The 27,931-nt window shown below is 31.5% G+C and overlaps 1 protein-coding gene across 1 annotated transcript in view; it reads left to right on the forward strand.

Annotated features, from left to right (window-relative positions):
* sti (citron rho-interacting kinase sticky) overlaps positions 1-27,931 on the forward strand; it is a 97,483-nt gene that overhangs the window by 43,033 nt on the left and 26,519 nt on the right. The window contains 4 exon segments of the mRNA XM_072532016.1: positions 2,076-2,361; positions 12,627-12,847; positions 17,364-17,537; positions 27,660-27,909. Of these exon segments, the coding sequence (XP_072388117.1) occupies positions 2,076-2,361; positions 12,627-12,847; positions 17,364-17,537; positions 27,660-27,909 (931 nt within the window).

A 27,931-nucleotide genomic window follows, 5' to 3' on the forward strand; every position in this document is an offset into this window, starting at 1 on the left:
CTTGTCTACGCTTCTCTTTTATCTCCTCCTGTTCTTGTCTACACTTCTCCTTCTTTTGTCTACGCTTTTCCTTCTCCTCTTTCTCTTCTTATCGACGTTTCTCTGCATCTTCTTTTATTTTTAAAAACCATGCAGGTAGTCCGGACGAATCTATTTCTTTATTAAATTCGGTAGATCTCGTATTAACCATTCACAATTGTTTATTATTTCTTCAATAACACAGCTGTCAATAAATGTTTATTCTTTGAAATCAACTTTATTCGAAACACCAACAATTTTACAATCAATAATTCAATGACAACTATAAACTTCAAAAACTCAACACAGAATACATCCCCCAACAAGAAGCGAAAGCTTTGTAGGTACCTTTGATATTCGTAGGACAGAAATTTCGGAGTGACAGTTAAACTACTACTAAGAAAAGTAATGAGGAAGTCGTTCAAAACTGTAGCGTAGTAAAATTATAGTTACACTCAGAAACGAAGTAATCATTAAAACTAATATTTTTTAAGTAGATCTGTATTGTATGAATTGTATTTTTTTCTGTAAAATTTAATACAACCCATATATCAATTCTGTACTGATAAATAAAAAATATCGATTTGTTTTTTTTTATCAAACAAATTAACATACTAAAAATATTTTCGTACGTTAAAAAACCGATAAAAAGCGATTGAATTTGAGAGTTAATTTCAAAATAGATATGAAAATCAGTCGATTTCTATTACTTTTAATAATATAGGTATTAAAATGTATATACAAAATATGTATAACAGTATTATTCTTTTTTTCCTATTATATTATCCTTTTTTTATTATTATATATATATATTTATTAAGGTATTAAAATATGTATATGTGTATACAAAAATACACGATACAATATCTGTAACACCTAATGAGGGGACAGCGATATGAACTGCTAAGACTGATAATACAGGGAAAGATAAGAGGAGGAAGGAGTATAGGAAGAAGGAGAGTGTAATGATTAAAGAATTTAAGAGACTGGTTTAAATGCAGTTCTATAGAACTCTTCAGAGCAGCGGTAGATAGAGTAAAGATAGTGATGATGATATCCAACCTCCGATCGGGAGACGGCACTTAAAGAAGAAGAAGTATACAAAAATATGTATAATAGTTTTATTGTTTTTTACTATTATACAATACTATTATTATGCAATATTAAACAAACGTCAGTTTTTATAGGTTGACAGATAAACTATTTAGAATATGGCGGATCTCACAGAAATTTGGATTGCGAAAAAGCCCTTCGTTTCGCTCCTTGTTGGGTGATGTATTCTGTGAACTAAAATACTACTGTTCTAAAGTATCACAAACTTCTGTTTATATATTTTTTCTGACGTTCTAAACTTCACTAGACATTTCATGAATTTTCGATGTTATCTTGAACATCTTGAATGTTCTTGAACATCTTGAATATTCTTGAACTTCTTCTTTTTCGTCAAGCGACTTTTTCAATGTTGGATAAATCTTACCGAACTTTCATAACAATATTCAGTTTCAGCTAATCTGCATGTTTGTATATTCTCTACATTTGTTGCTTGTCTTGTGCAAATAATGATATGGCCTATCTGGTTTTTTATTCTGTCTGATGAGCACCACGTTATCTGAATATCTTTCCTCGGTCACATTATCAAGGCATCCACGCCCTCCATACTATTATCTCCATATCACCTTCGTGTAAATAGATGAAGGGATCTAGTGGTAGTTAAACGAAAAAAATGATAGAAAAAATTATAGGCAGTACAACAAAATAGAGTAGAAAAGGAACGCCAAGTAGGATGGTGGGAGACGAATAAACAGGTCGTGGTTGTAAAAGGAGTAATATTCGTATGGCTATCTCATAAAACTTGTAGTCCAGCAGTATATTGTAAGTGTTCTTATTTTTGGTATTATAGATTATCTTCTGATCAAAGCACTATCAATATCAAAATGAAGCAGTACGTATAACGTGTATAGCCGATTTAAATTGCTATTTAACAATTTAATAACAGTACTTGTAAATTACCTCTTACGAGCAAGTGCTCTCTTAATATGTTTTTTTATTTTTTTAAGAATTCTGGAAGAAACTCTAAAGAAAGAAAAACTGAAATTTGAAAACGAAAAATCTACAATTTTTGAACTAAAGGATATAATACGATCAAAAGACGATCAGATCAACTCTTTGAATTCTGACTCTAATTTGATAAAGAAAGAAAGGAACAACTTGGAAAATCAAATTAAAACATTAGAAAACAGCAAGTGTGAATTGGTGTATTTAATGGAATCGTTACAGAAAGAGAAGGGAGATATTTTGAATGAATCTAATAAAATTAGAAGAGAATTGCAAAATACAAATTTGGTAAGTGGATTTGCATTATTTACTCATATTTTCTCCTTAACTGTTTTGTTAATTCTTCTTTATGTGCTGTCTTCTACCGAAGGTTGGCGACCATCAAACGATAGGTTTCTCTGTTTTGTGCCGCATGTATTATGTTCGCGGCTTCTGGTATTTGAAACCATTCTCTCAAATTTCTCAGCCAGGATTTCTTCTTTCTACCCAAACCTCTTCTACCTTCAATCTTGCCTTCCACGATAAGCTGTAGCAGACTGTACTTATCATTACGAAACACATGGTCCAGGTATGACGCTTTCGTCCTTTTAACAGTTGTTAACAATTCCATCTCTTTACCCATTCGTCTTAATACCTCTGTGTTGGTCACTCTGTCTGTCCAAGGTATTCTCAGTATGCGTCGATACAGCCACATTTCTAGAGCCGCTAACTTCTTTATAGTTGCTGCTGTTAACGTCCACCCTTCAACTCCGTAAAGTAGCGTAGAGAGTACGTAGCATTTCGTGGCGCGCCATCGGAGGTTTTGTTAATTGTAGATAATAATTGCTTTAATTTCATTTCTGAATAGAAAATATTGCGTTATTATCTTTTGTTTTCTTTTATATTATTTAATATTGATATACTATATTGATTGCTGATACTATAAATCAATATATATATATATATATATATATATATATATATATATATATATATATATATATATATATATCCTTTTGATGATTAGTAACACAACTGAGTTTCTGAAATTAAAGATTTATTAAAACATGTTCTATTTACATTATTTACACAACATTTTACCTGAAATTAAAGAAACGACATTCAATGTCACTAACTCTCAGTGTTTATCATTCCTAACCACAAATAAAATTTGACAAGTTTTTACATATATAGATGACAGAAGTGGCTGTGTCTAATATTTCAGCTAATGTGCTCGGTAGAGCGCGGCAATATTTGAATGATGAAATTATAATTTCATTACATCCTCCTTCAGAGAAAATATTCATGCCTTCAAAAATTTAGTAATCGTCTCCGTCTTCTTCATCTTGTTCTTCATCTTTAGGTGTTGAGATTGGAGTCAGCTTGGATATGTGGAACATATTGGACTTTCATTTTCTTCGGTTCAGGTTTATTCTGTAAATTGAATTGACAATTTTTCCGTAATTTCATAAGGTCCTATTTTCAGTTCGTCAAGTTTGTACCTGTTTAATTTGTTTCCATTTTCCACAAATATCAAATCACCCGTCTTTAAAATGTCAGTATCAAAATATTTACGGTTTTTATGATAAATTTGTTTATTATAATTATGAGATTTGATCGTTCTATCTAGAGCAATATTTCTATTACGAATCCAATCTTTCTTAGAAGTTAATTTTTTTAGTTCATTTGACAAAATTACAACATTTTTGTAATACATTAAGTATGATGGTGCGAAACCAGTGACAGTATGTTCTGTTTCATTGTATTTGCGCACACATTCTTGTGCTATTGTTCAAGCATTTTTTTGTTCTTTTTCGTTAATTTTACATCTGATTTTATTAATTAGGGTCTGATTTAATCTTTCATTTAAGCCGTTAGAAAATGGTGAATTTGCGGTAGTGAGGATTATTGGTATAAATTTTTCATCTAAAAAGTTTTTAAAATTTTTTGAATTTATTCCTGAGTATTGGTCTGTTAGAATCATACCAATCTGATCTGTCTCTGATATGCTTTTTACAAGTTTAATAAAATCATTTGCAGTTTGAGTTTTCTATGTTAGGATATATGCATATCGTGTAAAGTGATCCACTAGAAGATGTAAATATTTTTTGATACATCGAGAACCTCCAAAACCTCCGATTGTGTCTATGGAAATAATTTCGAAAGGTTTTATGGCTGTGCCCAAATGTGACATTAATCCAAATTTTCCTAGTCCTCATGATTTGTTTCTAGTACATACTGCACAGCTTTGACATGTTTCCTTTATATTTTTGTTAAATTTTTAACTGTATAGTATGGTCCATCATATAAATTTGTTGTATTCCTTTATGACACAAGTTTCTATGTATATCTTTTAAAAATTGTATGCTATAATCTTCAGTTAGAATGATTTTTTCGTTTCCTGTTACTTTTTTGTAATAAACATTATTTTTAGTTACTAGTTTATTATGTTTTATATCTTTATTTTTTCTTGGTCTTTCACTATATCTTCAAGAATTATCAAATTTCACTTTATATATCATATTCAACTTTCAACTGCTCCTCCAAATTTCATCGGGTTCTAAGATAGGATTTCTGCTAAGGCAGTCAGCTTCTAAGTTATATTTTCCAGGGCAATATTTCACCACAAAATCATATTACGATAAATAATATGTTAAATCACCTAGTTCTTCATCTGTTCTAGACTTTATATTCGTATTCTCCAATTGCTTGTGGTCAGAAAAAACAGTAAATTTCTTACCTATTAAGTAATGTTGCCAATATTTAACACATTCTTTAATTGCCAGGCACTCCAGGTATACAGCTTTTTTCCTCTTCTGTACTTCATTTAGTTTCTTTGAGAAATGGGCCACTGGTTTTTCTCCATTGTTTTCGTGTGGTTGTTTCAGCACCCCTGCTATTCCTAGTAAACTAGCATCAGTATATATGTGTATCGGTAGAGTTGGATCGAAGATAGTTAGTACAGGTTTAGTTAACAATACATTTTTTAAATCTTAAAATGTTTTTTGGCATTCTTTAGTCCAATTAAATAGTTGACCTTTTCTCAGAAGATTATGCAAAGGATCCAATTTTATTGCTATTTTTGGCACATATTTATGATAAAAATTTATCTTCCCTAGAAACTGTCGTAACATTTTTCTGTGTTTTAGGTATTGGAAAGTTTTTTATTGAAATCAAGTTGTCCTTCAGTGGCTTTACACAATTATTTTTTATTACATGACTCAAGTATTTTACTGATTCAGCTGCAAACATGCATTATACTAATTTTAATCTGAATCCTTCACTTTTGATTGCTTTAAACAGTTATGCTAGAAAGATGTCTGATATGTTCCTGGAATGATTTTGAAGAAATGAGTATGTCATCTATGTAGCTCACTGTGAAATCTTCAAGTTTGTGTTTTCTTATTATGTTACACATTATTCTTTGGAATATTGCTGGAGATGTTTATAACCCAAATGGTAAACAAGTCCATTGAAAGTGTCCTTCTTATGTAACAAATCCAGTTTTGTGTCTATCTGTAATGTGCATAGGGATTGACCAAAAAGCAGAGTTTATGTCCAGTGTTGAGAAAAATTTGCAATTTCTTGTCTTTACCATTAAATCCTCTATAAGTGGAAACGGTTGTGATTGGAGCACTACAATTTTATTCAAGTCTCTGAAACCAATGCATAATCTTGACTTTGTATTTTCATCTCTTTTATAAGCTGGGGCTGGGGCTGCAAAAGGACTGTAAGATTATTCTATTAGATTCTTGTCTAGTAGCAATGTAATTTGTTTCTCAATCTCCTTTTTATCATCAACTGTGGTTCGATATGGCCTTTAGCTGCAATATTTCTCTTCTAATAAATCAATGTGTGCTTCATAATCCTTCACTGTCTCTACATCATATTTGTCTTTGCAAAGACAGATTTGTTTTCACATATTAATTCTTTTATTATTGATTGTTGATCACAATCTAAATGGTCTACATGCATTTTAAAATTTGTCTCTTCAAAGTGTTATTTCATTTGAAGTCATTTCATTTGAACTATTAATTTCATTTGTTCCCTTAGAATAAAATTTTATTTGTTGATTATTGTCTCTTATTTTCTTATACATGTCACAATTTTTTGAAAAATTTGTTTCAATTTCCGTAGTAACATCATTCTGAATAGGCTCTTTTTGACTTATTTGCAAGTTTTCATTTTGACACAAATAGAATTTTTTTATACACTCTAAACCAATTAAAAAATCGTAATCAAAATTATGTTCTTCAATCACAAATACTTCTGTCTCTTTTTCTATATCAAAAATTTTTACATGTAATTTTACCATACCACTGGTTTTTTTAATGCCATTAATAGTTTTTAAATTAGTATTGTTAGGATCAATTGAATTATTGTTATTTATTTTTAATAACTTTGAATTTATTAATGAAACGTTTGACCAAAAATATACTCCAAAGAGCTCAATATTTTTTTTCATAACTAATTTTTTTTATTAATGGCAGGATTAATAGTTTTTGGATTATCATTTTGTAGTTTACATTCTAACTCTGAATTATTGATAAGTTTAATTTGATCATCCTTATTAGTTTGATTATCCTTTGGTTTAAACCAACAAGTTGATTAAAGGTGGTAGCATGTTCCTTTTTTAAGTTTTTCACAGATGGTACATTTGTGCTTTTGCTCGCTGTCCAATCTTTGTTTGTTTCTAATTTGTTTTTCTTTAACATTTCTTTTATAATGTAAGAATACTTTTTCACTTTCTATATTTGCTAACACTTTTCTAAGTGTTCATTCTTGTTCAATTCACTGAAAAGGTGAGTTGTTGAAGTCAGCGAATCTTTATCAAGTCTGTTCATGATGTTTTCTGGTAAACCTAACACAATCAGGTTTATTAGTGTGTTATTGTTAATTAACTTATTAACTTCTAATAATAATCTTTTTCTGTGGCATATTCTAATAGAGAACTAGCTTGATATTTGAATGTAAAAGCATATTTTATTTGGGACCAACCTTTTTTTTTCATAAGTATCACACAAGTTTGTTTTCCAAGTTTTCAAATCTGATTTCACTGTATATTTAATTAACATGCTACCATACCAATCTAAACATTGTTTTTCAAGTAGATTTCTATTTTATCTTCATCATTTAAAATTTCAAACGTTTCACATTCTTTTTAAAATTCTTCCATCCATTGTCTAACATTTGGCATTTTAATGGAGAATTTTTCAATTAAAAACTTTTCTGTTAACTTCCCCACATTTTGAATGCTTGGTAAATCTTCATGGCTAACAGCAGCTGGTTGTAGTTTTTCTTCTAAATACTGATCACCAAATTGTAAATTTTCTCCTTCATCCAAATAAATCTTTCTTATTTCATCATCTATTGGCATCCATACATTTCGTTTTTGACCTCTTTTTTTTCAATGAGTTTTTTACTTTTGTAAATGTGTTGGATCTAGATATGTATGTATGTTTATTTTCCTGCTTAAATTCGTCAGGGATATCAAAAATACGACCATCTGGAGTCTCAATTGAGGCAATACAGATTTCATTTGATTTACTGTCTGATAATCCTAGCATTATGAATTGGAATCTCTAATTTTTCCATGATCAAAATGTCGTTTTATAAGGTTCCTTTTTGATGATTAGTAACACAACTGAGTTTCTGAAATTAAAGATTTATTAAAACATGTTCTATTTACATTATTTACACAAAATTTTACCTGAAATTAAAGAAAAGACATTCAATGTCACTGTCAATGTCAAAATCTAAGTTTTTTAATGTAAAGATGACAGAAGTGGCTGTATCTAATATTTAAGATTAATACTGTTACAAGAATTAATATAAAGCTCAATAATCTTCCGGGTTGAACCACGTCGATTATCATTGCGCCGAGCTTGCGACATCCTCTTTGATGTCTTCCTCAGGGCTTCCGAGGTCTGTTTACTGAGCCCTCAGACTACTACTTCACTGATCACTAACCAATGCATTACTGCTAGTGGGAACAGAGGACGGTTCATTTATACCGTCGATGGTAACGTGGTTTGCATGGAGGTTGGTGTAGGGGTTAGCGTGGTGATTGGGGCGGGAATTGGTGTGGCGGTTGTCCCGATCATTTCCGACAGTAGGATTTTGATTGGCAGGTGGAGCGGACGATATTTTCTTTATGAAAGATCTCCATGTCGAAGGTAACCGTCATCTCTTTTATTAACACAATTTGCCTATTTTTCAATAAAAAAAGTACTTGAAAAAAACTCTACAACCTCTCGCCGAAAATGTTTCATCCTTCGTCAAAAATTCTTTTCATTTCATCGAACTTTTTAAACAATATCCTATGTCATCGTCAGACATTCTAGTAAGTTTCGATATCGTTTCACTCTTTACAAACATTCCTAGAGACTAAACATTTACTAAACATTCTGAAAACTAAATATAGTACCCAGCAAGACCACTTATCTCTCATTAAACATTTTATGTCCAACACTTATTTCGTCTTCCAAAATCAATTCTACAGACACACTTATTTCGTCTTCCAAAATCAATTCTACAGACCAATCAATGGTGTCCCAATGGGCTCCCCACTATCTCCAGTAATTGCCAATATCTTTATGGAAGACTTCGTTACCCGAGCTTTATTCACATTAATGCTCAAGCCCACATGTTGGCTACGATATGTTGACGATACATTCGTCATTTGGCCCCAGGACAGGGATGCTTTGGTGTCTTTTCAAATCCATCTGAATGGTATACGTTCTAGTATCCAGTTCACAATGGTGATGGAAACTGATTCATCCCTACCGTTTCTCCACATTATAAAGAAAAACCAACCCCAAGGTTTTCATCACTCTTTTTATCGGAAAACCACCCATACCAATCATTACTTGCATGCCAACTCTCATCATCATCCTTCACAAATTAATTCAGTCATTAATATGCGTGTCTGCAGATCAATACGCCTTTGCGATTATGCAAGTAGACCCGCTGAGCTCTCTAGTTTAAAACAAGCCTTCATCCAAAATGGTTACCGCGGAAATCACATCAATAGGAGCATCCACAGACATCAATCTCCCACTCAATCCCAACCCAAAGACTTAGACCCTCATCATACAAAAGCTTTTCTTCCTGACATCAAAGGTGTCGCTGACAAAATCGACAAAATTATTATATCAAGAAGAATAAAGACAATATTTACCCCCCAACAAAAACTTTCGTCTCTTGTTCGATCAAAGACAACATTCCAAATGAACAACTGAGAGTTTATGAAATTCATTGTGCAGACTGCTCCCGATCCTATATAGGCCAAATAAATCGTAGAATCCAAAACAGGATTTATAAACATTCCATTTCTGTTCGCAATTCCAACTTAATTTCAGCTCTAGGTCAACACCACCTTCATACAGGTCACAAAATTGATTTCGAAAACTCCAGAACCATAGCCCCCCATCCGGTTCTATAAACCAAGAATTATCCGAGAAGCCATATAAATTGAAAAAATGCCAAATTGGCTCAATAAAAGAGATGCATACGATTACGTTCAACTTGAAGACCTCTCATAAAGAAAATATCGTCCACTCAATCTGTGAATTAAAATCCTACTGTCAGAACCATCGTCAACAAACCACGTCACCATAGACGGTATAAATGAACCGTCCTCTATTCCCAATACAAGTAATGCATTGGTTAGTGATCAGTGTAGTGTCTGGGGGCTCGGGAGAGTGAGACCTCAGAAGCCCTGAAGAAGACATCGAAGAGGATGTCGAAAGCTCGGCGCAATGATAATCGACGCAGTTCAACACGGACAACTGTTGAGTTTAATATTAATTCCTGTAATATTATTAATATTACCTCTAGGTTTAATATATATATATATATATATATATATATATATATATATATATATATATATATATATATATATATATATTCAAAGGAGGGAAATAATTGAGAGTAAACAGCTGATAGACAAAGTATACTGTTCTTACTATAGCCAATATATTTCGTCTATTTTCATAGGCATCATTAGGGAAAGCTACAATGATGTTCATTAGGTATATCTTACATTATGATGTGTATAATGTTAAACTAAATAAATATTTTTTATTATATCTGACAGATTTATGAATTGAAGTAAGGTTAGATGGTCGTTATATATTGGATATAATAAAAAGATAGGTAAAAGAAATAAATTAGACTTACTCACAATCAATTTAATTTTACTACCCTAAACGACCGGTTTCGCTTTCTAAAATTTGCAAAGCATCTTCAGGTCAAACGGTACAAAGTAAATTAAATGCTGAAATTATAAAAAGTTCATATTAGAGTGCTGTCTTATAAAGATATAGATCAAAAAAGTTATAGTAATTATGCCAATATTACATGTGTGTGTTTATTAATATGCATAAAATTGATTTGGCAGACAAAGTAACAACCCACAAATTGGTAAGAGATAATCGATTGAATTAAACAAAATACTACGTACATGCCGGTACAAGAATTTTTATATAATGATTGGTGATACATAGTTCGAGCTATCCTGTATTGCTGATAATGGGTGATCTTCGGTCAATGTTGTAACTGTCTGACAATTAACGAGGAAGTTTCTTGAGGAGAGAGATGTTAACAGATGATATAGGAGTAAGGTTGATTGATGATTGTTTGTTAAATGAAAGAGTAATGTTTTATATTATTTAAATTATTAAAGTTATTTATATTTATTCAAGAAATATATTTTAGAAATGTGTGTTAAATTATTGAAATTTTTACAGAAAGAGGACAGTTATATGACAATGAATGAAAGTAGTTGTGCTATTTTGTGGGTGTGCAATTTCTTTTGACTTGTAATTATCAACTTTTGGATAAAAAGCATTTAATTTCTTTTTAGGCAGATTAGGCAAAAACTTTGTCTGCTTAATCAATTTTATGCATATTAATAAACACAGACATGTAATATTGGCATAATTACTATAACTTTTTTATCTATATCTTTATAAGACAGCACCCTAATATGGGCTTTTTATAATTTCAGCATTTAATTTACTTTGTACCGTTTGACCTGAAGATGCTTTGCAGATTTTAGAAAGCGAAACCGGTCGTTTTGGCTAGTAAAATTAAATTGATTGTGAGTAAGTCTAATTTATTTCTTTTACCTATTTGAAATGGACTCACACAAGCAACACATTCATGATTTTTATAATAAAAAGAGTTTACTTTGTTTATCAGCTGTTTACCCAATTATTTCCCTCTTTTGAATTTAAATTTGAGTCAGCTGTTATCAACCAATTTTCTTTATATATATATATATATATATATATATATATATATATATATATATATACATATATATATATATATATATATATATATATATATATATATATATATATATATATATATATATGTAAAAACCAGTTTATTAGGGCTGCAGTCAGAAGGTTGGCCGAGATGTTAGAGAAACACTCTTTTGACTTTTTGTCTAGCTTTCTGAATTGTTTTATTCCTTTTTCAAGACACTGTAATATAGATAAAAAAAATGTGTAAATATTTACAAATATCGCAATTCATCAGTGCAGCTTACTAGTTGTTGAGATTATTTACAATAAACTTTGACACTTAACTTTAATCACACAAATATAAAACTCTCACATCGTAGTGACATAAAAACCAATAAAATAAATGCATGTGCACTCACAGAACATACAAAAACTCTGAAACATGAGTTTAATTTCGAAGATTCCTGTATTTTGGCAAAAGAAAAAACCCATGCAAAACGTGTTTTCTTGGAAATGTGTTTCATAAAATCTAGTACATCTTGCATAAATTTAATAAAAAGTCTGACATAGATAAATTGAGCAACATTTATTGTTATTTACTGGAAAAACATCAAAAATAAAATAAATATTTACCTCTACATATACACGTCACAATATACTTGTATGAATAATTGGTTGCATACCATTAAGACAGGTTTAATAATTAAAAATTAAAATACCCAATATGGGCATCTTGGTTCTTGAAAATAAATACAATATTAAGAACACCCAATTACATTTTAATTATATTGTTTTTTCTTTCTATTCTCTATGTATCAGAGTTAAAACAAACCATCATAAGATGTCATGAAATAAACTAAGTTTTACTATCTCTACCAAAATTTTTAGAATGTATTTTGTCCATTATTATATTTTATATTTGTGTTATTAATGTTGAGTGTCAAAGTTTATTGTAAATAATCTCAACGACTAGTAAGTTGTACTGATGAATTGTGATATTTTGTAAATATTTACACATTTTTTTATCTATATTACAGTGCCTTGAAAAAGGAATAAAACAATTCCGAAAGCTAGACAAAAAGTCAAAAGAGTGTTTCTCTAACATCTCGGCCAACCTTGTGACTGCAGCCCTAATCAACTGGTTGTTTTGTTTATATCGACAGTCACCAATATCCTGTATTTCTTGTATATATACCGTGCGTTTTAAAAAGTTTTTTTTTTAACTTCTGGTCTCTTTGTGCCGCAGTTAGTATTTAATTTGTTGTATATTAGTTTTGAATTTCTTATTTATACGTTATTGAAGTCCTATTGTTTCAGAATCTTACCGCATTACGAGAAGCATGTACTCTTTTGGAAAACCAGGTTATTGAGTATGAAAAATTGGTCGCCTCGTTTCAAAATAAGGAAAAAGATTTGAATCTTAATACAGAAAAATTAATAAAAGATTTGTGCGATGTAAAAAGAGAACTACAGGAGACCAAAAAGTTAGTTAACGAAGAGAAATCTTTGAAGTTGTTTGCTGAGACCAAAATAAAGAAGTAAGTTTAAACTAATATTTGTAAAGTATACATCCTATCCTAGTAATAACCTATTTTACAGTTAAACGTACTTTGTAGAGTTTTAGCATGTTGATTGTGTTGTGCATCAATATGTATAAGTTATGGGTAAACCCCGAAATTGGGTAAAACTAGTTTTTCCGGATACTTTGTGTATTATCCAAATTATCTGGATAAAAGGCAAAGGAGATTGATAACTTCTTGATTTATCCGGGTCATTCTAGATATATCCAATGTAAAATGTATAAAGCAGTACATTTTAAACTTTGGTATAGATTAAATTTAGGTTACATAATTGGATCTTATATGTTATTATGTTAAAGTTACAAGTGGAATTGATAACATGGCAACGTAAGACTCTACAGGAGGATGCTGGTCCTTAGACACATAGCCCGATTGGGTGTTTTAATGTACAAAAAGTTGTTTTAAAGCTGTTAGAAGATCAAACCAATGTGGGCCACTATTTGTATATGGACAATTTTTATAAGTCTCGAATTGTCAAGAAAACTTCTAGAACTGAAAACTTACTCCAATGGCACTTTACGCTCAAAACGTATAGACTCTCACGCTACGATAATAAACAGACAATTGGCGATTGAAGAAAGTTATTGTGAATATCTATGAAACTACTAGTAATAAAGGAGCACAAGAAGTATAAAAGTGGTATAGATAATACTGATCAGCTGTTACAGCCGTTACTACAGCTGCAAACCTAAAACTCTTCCTTGGTACAAAAAACTTGGATTACACATGTTCAGGTAATGTTAATAAACGCGTACATTATACATAATAAAGATGCACCAACGAAGATGAATCTATATGATTTCAGATTATCTTTTATATCTAAATTGATAGGACCTGTACTACAAAAAATTCGTAGGCAACCGGATCATTGTTCCAAAGACGCAAAAGGTAACACAATGCGACGTCGATTTAAATACTGCTGGCAGACAAAACAAATGCGAAAAGTTTCATTGTATTTTTGTCCTCAATGTCCTGCGGAACCGGGATTGTGTTTAACTCCAGGTTTTAGAAACTTCCACGATATGTAGATTTTTTATGTTTTAATTATCAATGTGTTACCAATAGTTAAATATGTTGGTGGTCTCATCTACTAGGTTCTTTAAGGGGTTCTATATTAGATGCTATAGTGACACACTTATCATCGTTCCATTTTGCAAGATACAATATATATATATATATATATATATATATATATATATATATATATATATATATATATATATATATATATATATATATATATTGATACGATTGGGGTTTATAGAAAATAATTTATAAGTTATATACTACATAATATTAGATATAAAAAAGTATTTGATTATTTTAAATAAGTTATATACTAGAGAATTTTATAAAAATATATTTATGTGAGGGCATTTTTAAGAAATTAGCATATAATAATTGTAAAAAGTTGTATTTTAATGTTGTAAATATATTTAAGTGAGCCATGTGCATAGGCAACCAACTATACAGTAAGTGACTGACAGAAATTAAGAATTTTAGGAATATAAAGTGGGGTTATAATAATAATGTTAGTTTAAAATGTTTAATTTATATATTTATATTTAATGATTTAAATGTTTATTCTGATCTGAAAAGCCTAAATGTCAACAAAATTATCAATAGAACATTAACGAATTCTCCAGAATGCAGAATTTGACCATTGTTGACGGTCGAACATTCTGGAAATAATGGTGATGTCTGTGGATCCAACATATATTTTTTTCGAGAACATCCATATAAAAGAAATAGAACTAAATCGAACATGACTTCTTACCAGATGGTTCTGGAAGATTGAAAAGATATAAATACCCGTGATTTGGATTCAAGATGGGCAGTTTATTATGAAAGTCAGTAGAAGATAGACTCATTTAGTTAGTGAAGGCAGTTTTAGTAAGTCAGTCAGGCAGTTTAGTAAGAAATATGAAAGTTAGTTGGAGTCAGTGAATCAGTTACAAATAGTCCAATTGTTTAATATAGTGAGTTAAATGAAGATTAAAAATTGTGCATATATTTTTAATGCACATTTATAATTATACACAAATAATTATTGAAGATTAAAAAAGTATGTTAGAAGAATATTGGTTGGATATTGGAAGAAATTAAAATTATATTATGATTGGAGATTAGTGTAAATCAACTTATAATAATTGGATATTGGTATATTGAAAAGAAGAATAAATATAAATGCTGTTTGCTGGTTTGCTTGGTGGTTTATAAATGCTGGTGAAGAAAAATATATCTTAAATTGGTAGAAGCTGATAATTGGAAAAAGTAATTTCACAAAAACAAGGATAACCGAAGTACGAAGACATTCAGTGGTGATTAGAATCTATATAGTGGAAAACAGTTCATTTAGGCATTCAGTGAAAGAAAGTTACAAAATTTTGTTAATATAATTTAGTTAGTGTCATAACAATTTCAATTTTGAAGATAGTTTGTTTAAATTTTACATTGTCTATAGAATTTAATTTAGTTTTATAAGAATATCAATTTAAAGATAGTTTATTTTAAATTTACATTGGCTAGGTTAGATATATATTTGTGTTTCATAGTAGATCTAATAAAGATAATTTAAAAAAGTACTTACAAACTAATTCTTTGAGAACCGCGATAAAAACCCTATATATTATATTATTAAAAATACTCATTGCTCATCATTCAAACAAACAATACATCATAACAATATATATATATATATATATATATATATATATATATATATATATATATATATAAACATCTTATGTTACTTTTTTATTTTATTACGTAGAAAAAATATAGAACACGTTGCCCGTGTCGGGTGTCACATGGCATGCAAATTATTACTGGGTGCCTTGAACACGGCTCCACTGATCAAATTCTTTTTCAAAAAAATATACCAAAAATTGATTGCATACTATTTTATACACACAAATACAACCTTATAATACAATATAACACTTGCATATTAGTAATCACTGCATGGCACATGAGATTAATATCTGATATTGACCTGGATCTGAAAGTGTTCCTGTATATCAATTCATAACTAATACCGGTAATTTCTGATGCAATTTTGGGATTCTCGAAAAATCTCCGGCTTGTGTTTCCGTCATTTTTCTGTTAGAGAAATTCGCCTTTGACATGTTCAGAAGCAATCAAGTTTTTGTACGGAACCTTGCCTGGATTTCTTGTTTCCTTTTTATTTTAATTTTTTTTCAGCGTCTGTTTTTCTTGCTCTATACTTTTTCACTGACAATTTCTACGCCAAATGCAGAATACTTTCAAATAGTCGTATCCTGGCATGCAATACAGACGGTCCAAATTGAATTGCCTCATCATCAACATACTTTACTATATCGAAATTACAATCCTCATCTCAGATGTATCCCCTGGACCTAAAACAAATAAATATTAAATTTTATTGATAATTGGTTTTTATTTTGTAATCAGTAGTTAAAACTGCAGATATTTTTCAAAGAAAACGCTAGACATCTAAAAAACAAAAAAATAACACCATCTACGTGCCCTTTATTTATAGGATTTCTTCAAAATTACTGGAAAAGAGATAATTTTAACAAGACCAAGTGTGCAAAGATCGGCTAAGTAGAACCGAAATTATAGCATTTTTATATATCAAGGCCAATCACTCATACATTTTATTTAAAAAGACAGATTAAAACTTGGGAAATAAAGTACATGTAGATGTTTGCGAAGAATACGATGATTGTATTTCCAGTGCCCTATAATTTACGCAATTTTGTAAAACGTTGCTCTTCTTGTTTTTGTTATTAAATTACGCCATCTAGCGGTGGAACTACAATTCTGTAAATAATTTGTAGGTTTTTCTCGAGGTTAATTTTAATAATTTTGATCCTGTACCTGTATATAACGATCCATTTCCGAGATATGCTCGAGAGGCGTTCTTAGTCGAATGTCATAGGTCATACATAGATCACTGTCCACTCAAAAATTATTAAATCGCTGCTGTCTGTATCTAAAAACTATAGAATTTGCACAGTATTTAATCAGAAACTGATTCACACTGTTATGTAAATGAATATGCGTTTTGGAAGTGAATACTCACAATCGAAATTTACAGTTAAACCTGTATGGAAGTAAAATCCGATTATTTTGGCGTTGTACTTTGTTGAATAGCACTTTCACTTAATTATAACCTCCCTACTTATAATTAATTTCACAGCTAATTATAATTATGGATTTTTTCGATGGCTCTTTATCTGGTATTATACATTCAATGGTTTGGTATATCATCTTATATTTCATGACTGATTGTATCTAGTATTTTGATATACCAGGTATTCGTAAATGACTATTTGTAAAGTACTCATCAATATTATGCTTTTAACGATTTTCGTCATAAATTTCATAGTAGATTCTATGAAAGACATATTTTCATAAAGAAACATTCTATACTTGCCCTAATATTATATGTAACATATAGTGTTATTTATATTTTGTGTTATTTTAGATTAAAAGAAGATATAGATTGCCTCCAAAACGAATGTATATCTTACAAGCAACAGAGCTCTGAATATAGACAGTTTTCGACAGGTTTGTCAAGTGAATTATCTGCCACAGAAGAAAAGGTCAGCGGTCTTGAACTTACGGTAAAGGCGTATGAGCGTCAAATTGAAGAGATGAGGTAAGCTTTATTTAATTTCTGTAGATTTACAATGTACTTAAAAATATAAACAATATAGTTCTTCTCATGTCTTTTGATGCAAAGCTTCTAGACTGGCGTTGTCTTACTTTTTCTCTACAGTAAAATGCTGAGGCAAGCGTCACGGTATAATAATGTTGGATAGTCATATAAGTATATAAGGTGATGCTAACGTTCTTAGATTATGGAAAGAATCGCTAGAACAGATAATGGCAGAACAATGGCAAAATTGTATTAGACACAAGGAAGATCTAATCGTTCAGACCTTTCAAAGTGAGCAAGTTGGGGATGAGGTACGACCTCTAATTATTCGCATTGATAATTTGACTAGTGACGACTCTGAAAGTAAAGTATCAGATATTGAATAAAAATATTTTCATTGAGTGACGTTATACGGTAAATAATAGGTATTATTATGCAATTTACACCAATGTGCAAAGGCAAAAATCACCAGAAATTTAATTAAATAAAATTTATTAAATTATGTGTAAGCTTATTTAGTATTTAATTTTTAGTTTATTTAGTAATCTTAATTAGTAATTAATATATTGTATAGTATATCAAAAGGGGAGAGGGTTCAAAGGAGTAGTGATGCGCAGTACAAGGTGTTACTTCCTGATAACATCTCTAGCCACTCGTACTCAATTTCTATCCTCACCTTCAAGAAGTGTGGCCTAATCACACGGGTGAACCCCGGCAAACCTGAGCAACCTTACCAGAGATTGGGTAACCAACCCCAGTGGAAGGTAGAGTCAGGGCCGATGAGGAAGGGAGAAATGGTCTCATAAAAAAATGGAGCGTACAGAAAATGTTAAATAATCCATAGGGAAGTAAGGTTCAAAATATATAAAACCAGGCCAGGTCATGACGTGGGGTGTAGTGCCATAAGAGAGAGATTATATTATATAGAGAGTTATAGTATAAAAACTTACATCGGTCAAACTGGTAGAAATTTTAATAAACGAATAGCAGAACATAAAAGGGCTTTCAATAATAGAAAAACAGATTCTACATACGCACTTCACCTTCTAGATCATAATCATTCTTTTAATGACGAATTTAAAATTCTTCACATTCAAAATAAAGGCCTTAAGCTATCTTTGTTCGAATCTATGGAAATCAACATATTAAAAAACACAGATATAATTCTGAATGACCAACTTGAGACAAACAGTTCTCCCCTTCTCAACTCATTTCATTAGAGACTATAAAGTGTAAACGCATGCCAAAAATAGATCACTTGAGAAAGGCAAACAGCCGAAACAGCTGTAGTGATAAGAGTTTAAAATAAATTTTGTGGAAGTTTTGAAACCAAGTTTTCAGTGTTTTATTGTTACATAAAATGAATGTCCATCAAGTAACGGTCGAATCCATCAATTAGTTATAGTATAGTATAACTCTCGGTCCCGGTCATGACCTATGCGGCGGAAACTATGGCTCTAACCAAGACTACGGCTTCGAAATTGAGAGTGGCACAGGGACGAATGAAATGTTCGATGCTAGGAGTGACGTTGCGGGACCAAATAAGAAACGAAGATCTGCGAAGAAGGACGAGTATGGCTGTTGTGGAACGCATAGCGGAACTGAAATGGAATTAGGCAGGCCATGTAGCGGGAATGCACGACTCACGATGGAGGAACAAAATTATAGGCCAAGAGCAGACAAACGTAGTAGATGAAGACCACCTACACGTTGGGCTGACGACATCAGGCGTATCACCAAAAATTGGCAACGTTCAGCACAAAATCGTAAAGAATGGAGGAGTTTAAGGTCGGCTTATGTCCAGCAGTGGACTTGATAAATCGAGGCTGGATGAGGATGATGATGATAAGTATAGTATATAGTTGAGATTCAAATTTGTAGGCAGTAAATTCTGCGAACTATGAATACGATAAAGCGACAACATCGTTGCCAGTTTGTGATGATAGATATTCTAGAAATTTATAATTTAATCATTGACATGCAGCAAAATTATCATATTAATGATCGTTTTGTATTTGTTAAGGTATCTAATAAAATGTATTTAATAACATCAATATTTATGTACAATATTATATTTATATACAATACTTATATATAGAAAACATCTAAAGTACGATAATATTCTTTGTAAAAGTCATACATGACAACATCGTATTCTAGGACCGGTAGAACGGAATAGTAGATCAGCGTTGTCATAACATAGAGAGAGATAAATTGCTCATTGGGTTCCTAGCTTAGCATTCAGTAGCGTATCGTTCACACTGTTGCAGTGAATTTTAAAAATTAATCTTAATATAATATGATATGAGACTTATATTTAACTTTTGAAGTGAATACTTCTTATCACAAAAAAACACTTCTCAAAAAACTACTTTCAAATTCCATAATTTTGTAGAAAACATACGAGACAAAGAAACTTTCTATGACATTTAATGACAAACTATAACTTTTTTTAATGACATTTTTGTTTGTTACAAAAATTAATTATCAAAAAGGCAGGTAGAGAGATTTACCCTGCTGTTATTCCAATGAAAGGTTTCTTTTCATTGGAATTACTTATATTTTAAATATACTAATTTACATAATTAGGAAAATCCAATTCTGAACTTGCAAATTACATGAAGTGAACTTTTACTTTAATGAACATATAAACACTCACACATATATATTATAATTAAATAAAATAAATCGAAACGAATATACCTAATATATAAGAAGTATTCATTTTTTTAAGAGCAAAGTATATTGGTGCAAAACGTATTTTAGTTTGAAAACTAGGTTAACAAAATAAACTTACTTACATACGAAAGTAATCTTGATAAAATGGTTCGACCTCCACAGGAAGTCAAAATATTAATCATCGTATGAAGACGACTCGTCGGCTGATGAAGAGCTATCGCGATCACTATTATTTACATTGATAATTAATGGTTCAACCGAAATGTCCACTCTTGTGTCTAGTGAGTGTTTGTTCAGCTCACAATGATAAAGAGGGAGGCGATGTACAATTATGTTGTCTGCACGAGCCATTTCATCGACTGCATATTTCTTGAAAACGGGTATATGTATCCTCGTGAGGTTTAATAATTGTACTTTCAACATGTTGTCATCGAATGGTATATTTTTTTGAAAGAGCCAGTTGATTATTTCACTTTTTCACCTTTCAGTCGTCGGTGATCGTCGACTGTGGTATGACGGATTGTCCATAACAACGACAGAATAGCATATTTGGTATGATCTTCAAGCTGGATGCGTTTTCTACCTCTGGTTTCAACAGGTCCATCATCCAATTTGCCTTCACTTTGTTTAAAATTGTTTACAATTCTGTATACACTTCTCGTCGACACTTAAGTCAAATCACTACACAGGGTAACTACATCATTGACCAACATACTTTTATTCCTTTCACGGAGCCCACAATTGAATATAATAGTTTTTTCTCCCATCGAAAAATTTGGACGTCATTTACTTTTACTGCTTTCACTTTCTATATTACTCATAACACTAAAATACGTGTTCACTGCTTAGATAACCTAATCGATGTGTGAGTCATGTCCTGCGGTGGGGCCACGATGAGTAGAATACTATTTTGTTGACGTCACGTTGCATAGCAACGACGAATAGAATCGACGGTTGCTAGGCAACGTGACGTCAGCAAAATAGTATTCTACTCATCGTCATCCCACCACTGTTTACTTCGATAGCAAAACAACTGAATCCCTGAGTAGCCGACTATCGCGGTTTTAGGGAGGTATAACTATTACCTTCTAACCTAAAATTATCATTTATTGTAATTAACTCAAATTTATATAACAATAATAGAAAGTATTAGGTTGTACGGCGATGTAGTATATCTTTTCTAAGTTAAAATATTAAGAGAATAAAAGTTTTGATTCTAAAAGTATGTCGAGTGGAAGATAAAAAAAATTGAACGTATTAAACGAGCACTGAAAGACGTATGTGGCGTCCTTCATCATTTTTAGTGGCGAATTTAGATTTCTCGGTCCAAAAACTCCAGCTTACCAAATTTCGTGTTGTTATCCCATGCCTGTCACGAAATATTCAAAAATAAAAGTTTAACTTTGACACCCTTTATTTTGGTTATTATCAACTTTCGTACTAAAGTAAGTTAGTTTAAATCGGCCTATTTTAATCTCATGAATCTAAGATTAAGTTATAGCCATTCGTTGCCAAACACCATGTATATTATATTAATATAAATATAATATCTCAAATGTCAATAATAATCATATTAAAATTAACATATTCTTTTAATTTCCAGAATTGTACTGTATTTAGTTTAGTTAGAATAGGTTAATTTAAGTGAACGTTATTACACATTTGCTGCTGGCTGGATGGGCACTTAGCCCGATTACCAAGAAAAAAAAAATAATAACATAATTATAAATAGGTACATATTTATTTAATACAAGTAGCTTTGTCGTACCTTCTTATGACATTTTTCGTACGCCATTGGAAGACCTACAATAGCGATGAACCGTCACTATTACTTCCAAGAATTTACTGCCTAGATTTCTGGATTCTGACTATAAGTACACTGAATGATTACTATATTTAAAATGTCATTCTCTCTCTCTCTCTCTCTCTCTCTCTCTCTCTCACTCACGTCTAGCTAATTTTACGCGTCCATTGCCACTTCATCTTAACACCTTTTCCGTGGGCTTCCTTTTGGTCATGTGCCCTGCATTTTACTATCTAGGACTCTTTTTGGCAATCTTTCGGTCTCCATTCTTGCTACATGATCAGCTCATCGAAGTCTCTGTAGTTTAACGAATTCTCAAACCGGTGCCCATTTTAACAGTTGGTAGAGTACACGGTTATACCTGGATCTCCATACTCCGTTTTCGTTAATAGGTCCAAAGATCTTTCTGAGAACTTTTCGTTCGAAGTCAGCTTTCGTTTTGTGTCTTCTGTCATCACCCATGTCTCGCATCCATAACATACTATTGGTCTGATAATAGTCTTGTAGACCCCGATTTTCGATCTCCATTGTGTGTTTTTGGAGCGGAACACATGGGCGAGTGAAAAGTAAGCTTTGTTTCCCTTTACTATTCTTCTTTGAATTTCTGGTTCTTATGTTCTATCCGTGTTTAATGTAACTCTAAGATATGTGAAGCTTTCTACAGTTTCAATATCGTCCTCTAATTTAACTGTGCGTCTGTTTCCTCTAGCTCTTGCCTATGTTAGTTTTTTTTGTCTTTTGCATATTTATTTCTAGTCCGGTCTCTTCTGCCTCTGTTTTTAATTGTGAATATATTTGCTCAGGTTCAATAGTGTTGGTTCCAGCCCGTATCCTTGTTTTAATCCTTTGACTGAAAGTTCTTTGAAAAGTTCTCAGTGAGCTCATTTTGTACTCTGATAGTTGCTATTGACGAGTCCATTGTTGCTTTTACTAGTCGGATGTACTTTTGGGGGATGTTAAAGCTATACAATATTTGATATAACTTTTGTCTATTAATTGAGTCGTAGGCCTGTTAGAAATCTATGAATATGTTGCTTCAATGTCGTATTCCCACGATTTGTTTAGAATTTGTTTCACTGTGAATAGCTGATCAGTTCTAGATCTTCCTTGTCGGAAACCGGTTTGATATTCCCCGACAATATTTTCAGTTAGTTGTTTGTTTTGTATATAAGTAAAAACTTTGTACGCTGTGCATATGAAGGTTATGCCGCGATAATTTTTGCATTTCAGCTTATCCCCTTTTTATAGATTGGGCATATAACCCCGGTTTTACAGTCGCTAGGGATCTTTTCATCATTCCAAATCTTGTTCATGAGCATATGCATTTGTCTTACTAGGTGTTCGCCACCTAATTTATATAGCTTAGAGGGGACGTTGCTAATACCTGGAGCTTTGTTATTCGTCTGTGCTCGTATTGCTTGTTTTACCTGTTCCATCGTCGGGGGTTCTATATTTTCTGTGTCTCCCTCAATCTAATGCATGCCCATACGCTCTTAATTTTCTTGCGTTCGTAGGCGAGTGTGGAAATAGGTTTTCCAGACTGATTTTATTTCTTTTGTATCACTGGTTATTTGCCCTTCTTGATTTCTACATAGATTTCCTCGAAGTTTGTATTCCGACTGTAAACAAAATTCCTCGTCCGGAATCTGATGATTTTCAGTTAGCGAGTGATTGGTAATTAGTAAACTGACACTTATTATGCTTACTTGCTAGACGCAGTCTTAAGAGTGTTATTCAATGTAATTAAAACTGTTTATAAAATTTTTTTTTCGGATATTTGAAAGGAGTATATTTTTTTCTTATACAGGATGGAATTTAAAATACGTGAATTAAAACTTCACACACAAACGGAATCGAAAAATGCTTCAACATGATAGAACCCAAAATACTTGCTCTAATGAAAATTCATTTCAGGAATAAAAAAAACCTTCTAACAAAGGCAAACACAAAACAATCATGAAATGCTCACAAGAACGGATTTGAAGCTTACAACAATACCATATGTAAAGGGCTACTCAGAAAATTTAAAAAGTATAGAAAATAAATACAATATAACAACAACATTCAAAACAACCAATACACTGAGATCTATTCTGTCCAAAGCCAAACCAAACAACACACAGGAGAGATCAAAGAACTGCATCTATAAAATACTTTGTGACTGCAACAATTTTTATGTCGGACAAACAGCAAGACCACTAAGTATCAGGATAAACGAGCATGAAGCATACATCAAAAACAGAGACTGACAGATCCCAGATAAGCAAACATTCCTGGGACAATGAGCACATAGTACAATGGAAAGATTCAATAATAGCCATGAAAGAAACAGACAATAAAAAGAGAAAAATCGAAGAAGCTACCCTTATCTTACTCAATGAAGAAAAATTTTTAACAAACCATCAACAGAATATGTAGCAGGCTTTGTTCAATACTAAAACAAGAAGTCAGTCAAAGAATGGCTATTTCCCTACAAGATCGAGGCCAAGAAAGTCACCTGTCAATTGGCTAAACAAACCGCCAATTAATAAACAACTATAGTTTAAAATAACTCCTTATTAATTTTTTTTAAAACTATTTCCGGTGTGGAAATCGAAACGTCAAAACTAAATTTAAAAAATATTTTTTTATAAGTAAGGATTGAATACTTTTTGTTTTTTTTTAATCCAAATTGCAATAAAATATTCTAATTTCATAAATAGTCCACATTTCACTAATAAGATCGTGTCAACTGCCAAATTTGTTTCAAAGTACATGCGATAATCTAAACGTACCTAACACACAAGAATACGTCACAACTGAGAGAAGGTTTTTGAGAAGGACCTTATTTGATTTCTCTAACAAATTAAGATAATTAGAAGGGTAAATATTTTTTGGTGATTGCTGGTAACATTGACTACTTGAACTGTGGATCGCAGAATTACTAACATCACGGTAAGTTATGTGAGTGTTTACGACAGAAATAATAAATTGTGAGTAACTGACTTAAATTGACTCATTGTAGGTGAGCTGAAGTTGACCAGATGGTCTCAGTTGAGGGTCTGTAAGCAAAGCTACATATTATATTTCTGAAGCTACATATATCAGGAGTGAATATTAAACATTTTGCTCATTTCATGCAAACAATTTTATTTCAATTTCTTATGCCTATATTCATATGAAAAATACCCAGCACATTTTATCTGGATTTAATATAGATCCACAAAAAGACAATTTTAAAAACCTTATGCAAACATTTGTTTTTATTAAGAATTTGTATTAAGAATAATAATAATTGTATTTTTATAATTTTTGACGTTATAACTGTATATAACTATAAACTATAAATATTAAGAATCGTAGGTAAATCTTAGTTATATATTACATAGGGAGAAAAGCTCTTCTAAGGTTAAGGTTAAGTCACCTAAAATCAGGTGGCTTAACCACATAAAGTAAAAAACAGGATGTCCCATTACCCAGGACATCCAAAGTAACTTTCAGTACAAATCCTCTTCATTCGTTATGTCCTGCGATGGGGAGGGGTGGTTGGTTATAGCTTGGGGGTCAAAAATTGCCTGTGTGTTGTGTTAAATATTTGTCATTGGTTTAGTCATATATTTGGATTTTTATTTTTATATACTTTTTTGCTTATATTGTTGTATATTTTTTCAAAATGGTAAAGTTCCGTAAATAAATAAAATAAATAAATACATTTGTTTTTTGCATACACAGCTGTTTATCTTCCATCAAATTCCAAGGCATAATTTCTAAACTATAAGGTGCTTACGCGGGCACGTCAGCATATATTTATATTTTGTCAGTATGTTTACGTACATATATACATAAAAGGGTAAGTAAATACATTATCAATAAAATTAAGAGACAGTGCCGCTGGCCCGCGGCAGATTGGTCTACCGTAATCTGCCTTTGCAACGTTGCCAATTCTAATAGCACTCCTGTAATGGAAGTGGACATTTAAAGCATTGTTTTCAGATTTCTCTGAAAGCGTTTTTAGTAAAATGGTTTTTACTATAAAAGTAGCAAATTATTAGGGAACTGGATGATATGCAATCTAATGCTGTCATTAAAGTGCTTTATGGGCTCAAGCTTATGGTGGTTTCTTGTAGTCAAGATATTGGCCAATACGTGTCCTTTCCGGTTCTAAAAGAAGGATGTACTGATTTTCCTCCTTATAAACGGAATTTTGAATTTTATGACTGATATGTGGAAATGTACATATATATAACACTCAGATGCAAACAATTCGATCCATGACATATTTCCCATTTAATGCGAGTTTTAAAACTTAGGACTTGTCATATAGCATATCTAAATTTGGAGAAACCCTCGTCATAAGTACAATTATTAATTTCCATACATTATTTTTACAGTTTTTATGGCATTTCTTATAAACAACAGAAATTTATGTTTTGTCAAAAATTTAAGTTAGATAAACGAAAGAAATTCATTTGTTATCATAGTGATTTTAACAACCAGACCAATTTAGTAGTAAAACGTTTTGAGTTCAGAATTTTTAATTGTATTAAAATGACATTAACACCAACGGATGCTGCAAGAATCGTGGCTTTAACCAGATGGTCGAAGCCAATATTATGTCGAAGAGCATCATCCGCATGCAATGATCGATTTTTGGTTTCTTTGTGTTTAAGAAATAAACATCTAACTTTAATTGTGCTGGCAAATCACCTTATTATTATCCAGAAGACCAGCCATATATTGACAGTTATCCGTAGAACATCGCAGAGCTCGACTTGCTTTTGCAAGGAAATTTGAAATTATGCAGATTGGAGTAATGCTTCTTTCAAGGTTTGCTTGAGGTTACCATACGGTCGCAAAATAATCTGGAGAAGACAAGGAGAACTATTTGTCCAACGCAATATTGCCGACAGAATAACCTATGGAGAAGGCTGTTTTTTTTTGGTTGGTATAAGTTCCGATGTTCGTACTGACTTAGTTCTTGTGGGTGGAGGTTTTATGACAGGAGCAAGGCATATAGCAACCATTTTAGATGTGGTGCCTTTTACGCCATTCATAGGATTTCATTTTATTTTTATAAACGATAACGCGGGTCCCCCCCTTGTTAGAATCGTCAATGAATACTTAGACGATCGATTGTCCGTATCAATTGGCCAGCTTCTATCCCCGACCTTAATCCAATCGAACATCTATCGGACACACTGGGAAGACGAATTAAAGTCCTGCTATCCTGTCCCAACAACTTACCTGAGCTTAGTGCATCTCTTCAGACAATATTGCACCAATTACATGTTAAAAAATTAATTACTACAATGCCAAGATATACGCTGGCTGATATAAGTACCTGAGGAGGAAATACTAGGTATTATTAACAAATGACATAAACATTATTTTATTATAATCGTTTTTTGTCGACAAAGCTTCTTTCCACTTCAATTTTTGAATAATGTCACATGTTTTTATAAACAATTTTTTCACATAAATTATGTTTCTTATTTACATTTAATGTTTCTCCGTAAATCCATGCCCAGTCTATAAGTGGCATCTCCAAAAATGTGTCTTCTTTATGGAATAGGCGTGGATCGAATTTTTTGCACGTGGGTGTATTTTATATATTTACTTTTAATGTCACATGGCTTACATCAAATTTACTTTTTTTTAAGATCTGAACTTCGTCATCTGAAGCAAGAAACCTCGGATTACTTAACGCAACTTAATAAATCCAAAGAAGTAACATACAAATTAAAGCATCAACTAAGCGAACAAAAGGAAGAAAATGAGTCTGTAAAACAGCATTTGCACGAAACACAAAGAATTTTAACAGAAAAATCTAGCTACTATAAAGAGCGAGAGATGAAATATGATGCTACTATCAAGCAACAGATCAAATTAATTGATTATTTGCAATCTAAGGTAAACATAATTATGGAGAATA

This window comes from Diabrotica undecimpunctata, chromosome 5 (genome assembly GCF_040954645.1).
Source record: "Diabrotica undecimpunctata isolate CICGRU chromosome 5, icDiaUnde3, whole genome shotgun sequence".
Lineage (NCBI taxonomy): Eukaryota > Metazoa > Arthropoda > Insecta > Coleoptera > Chrysomelidae > Diabrotica > Diabrotica undecimpunctata.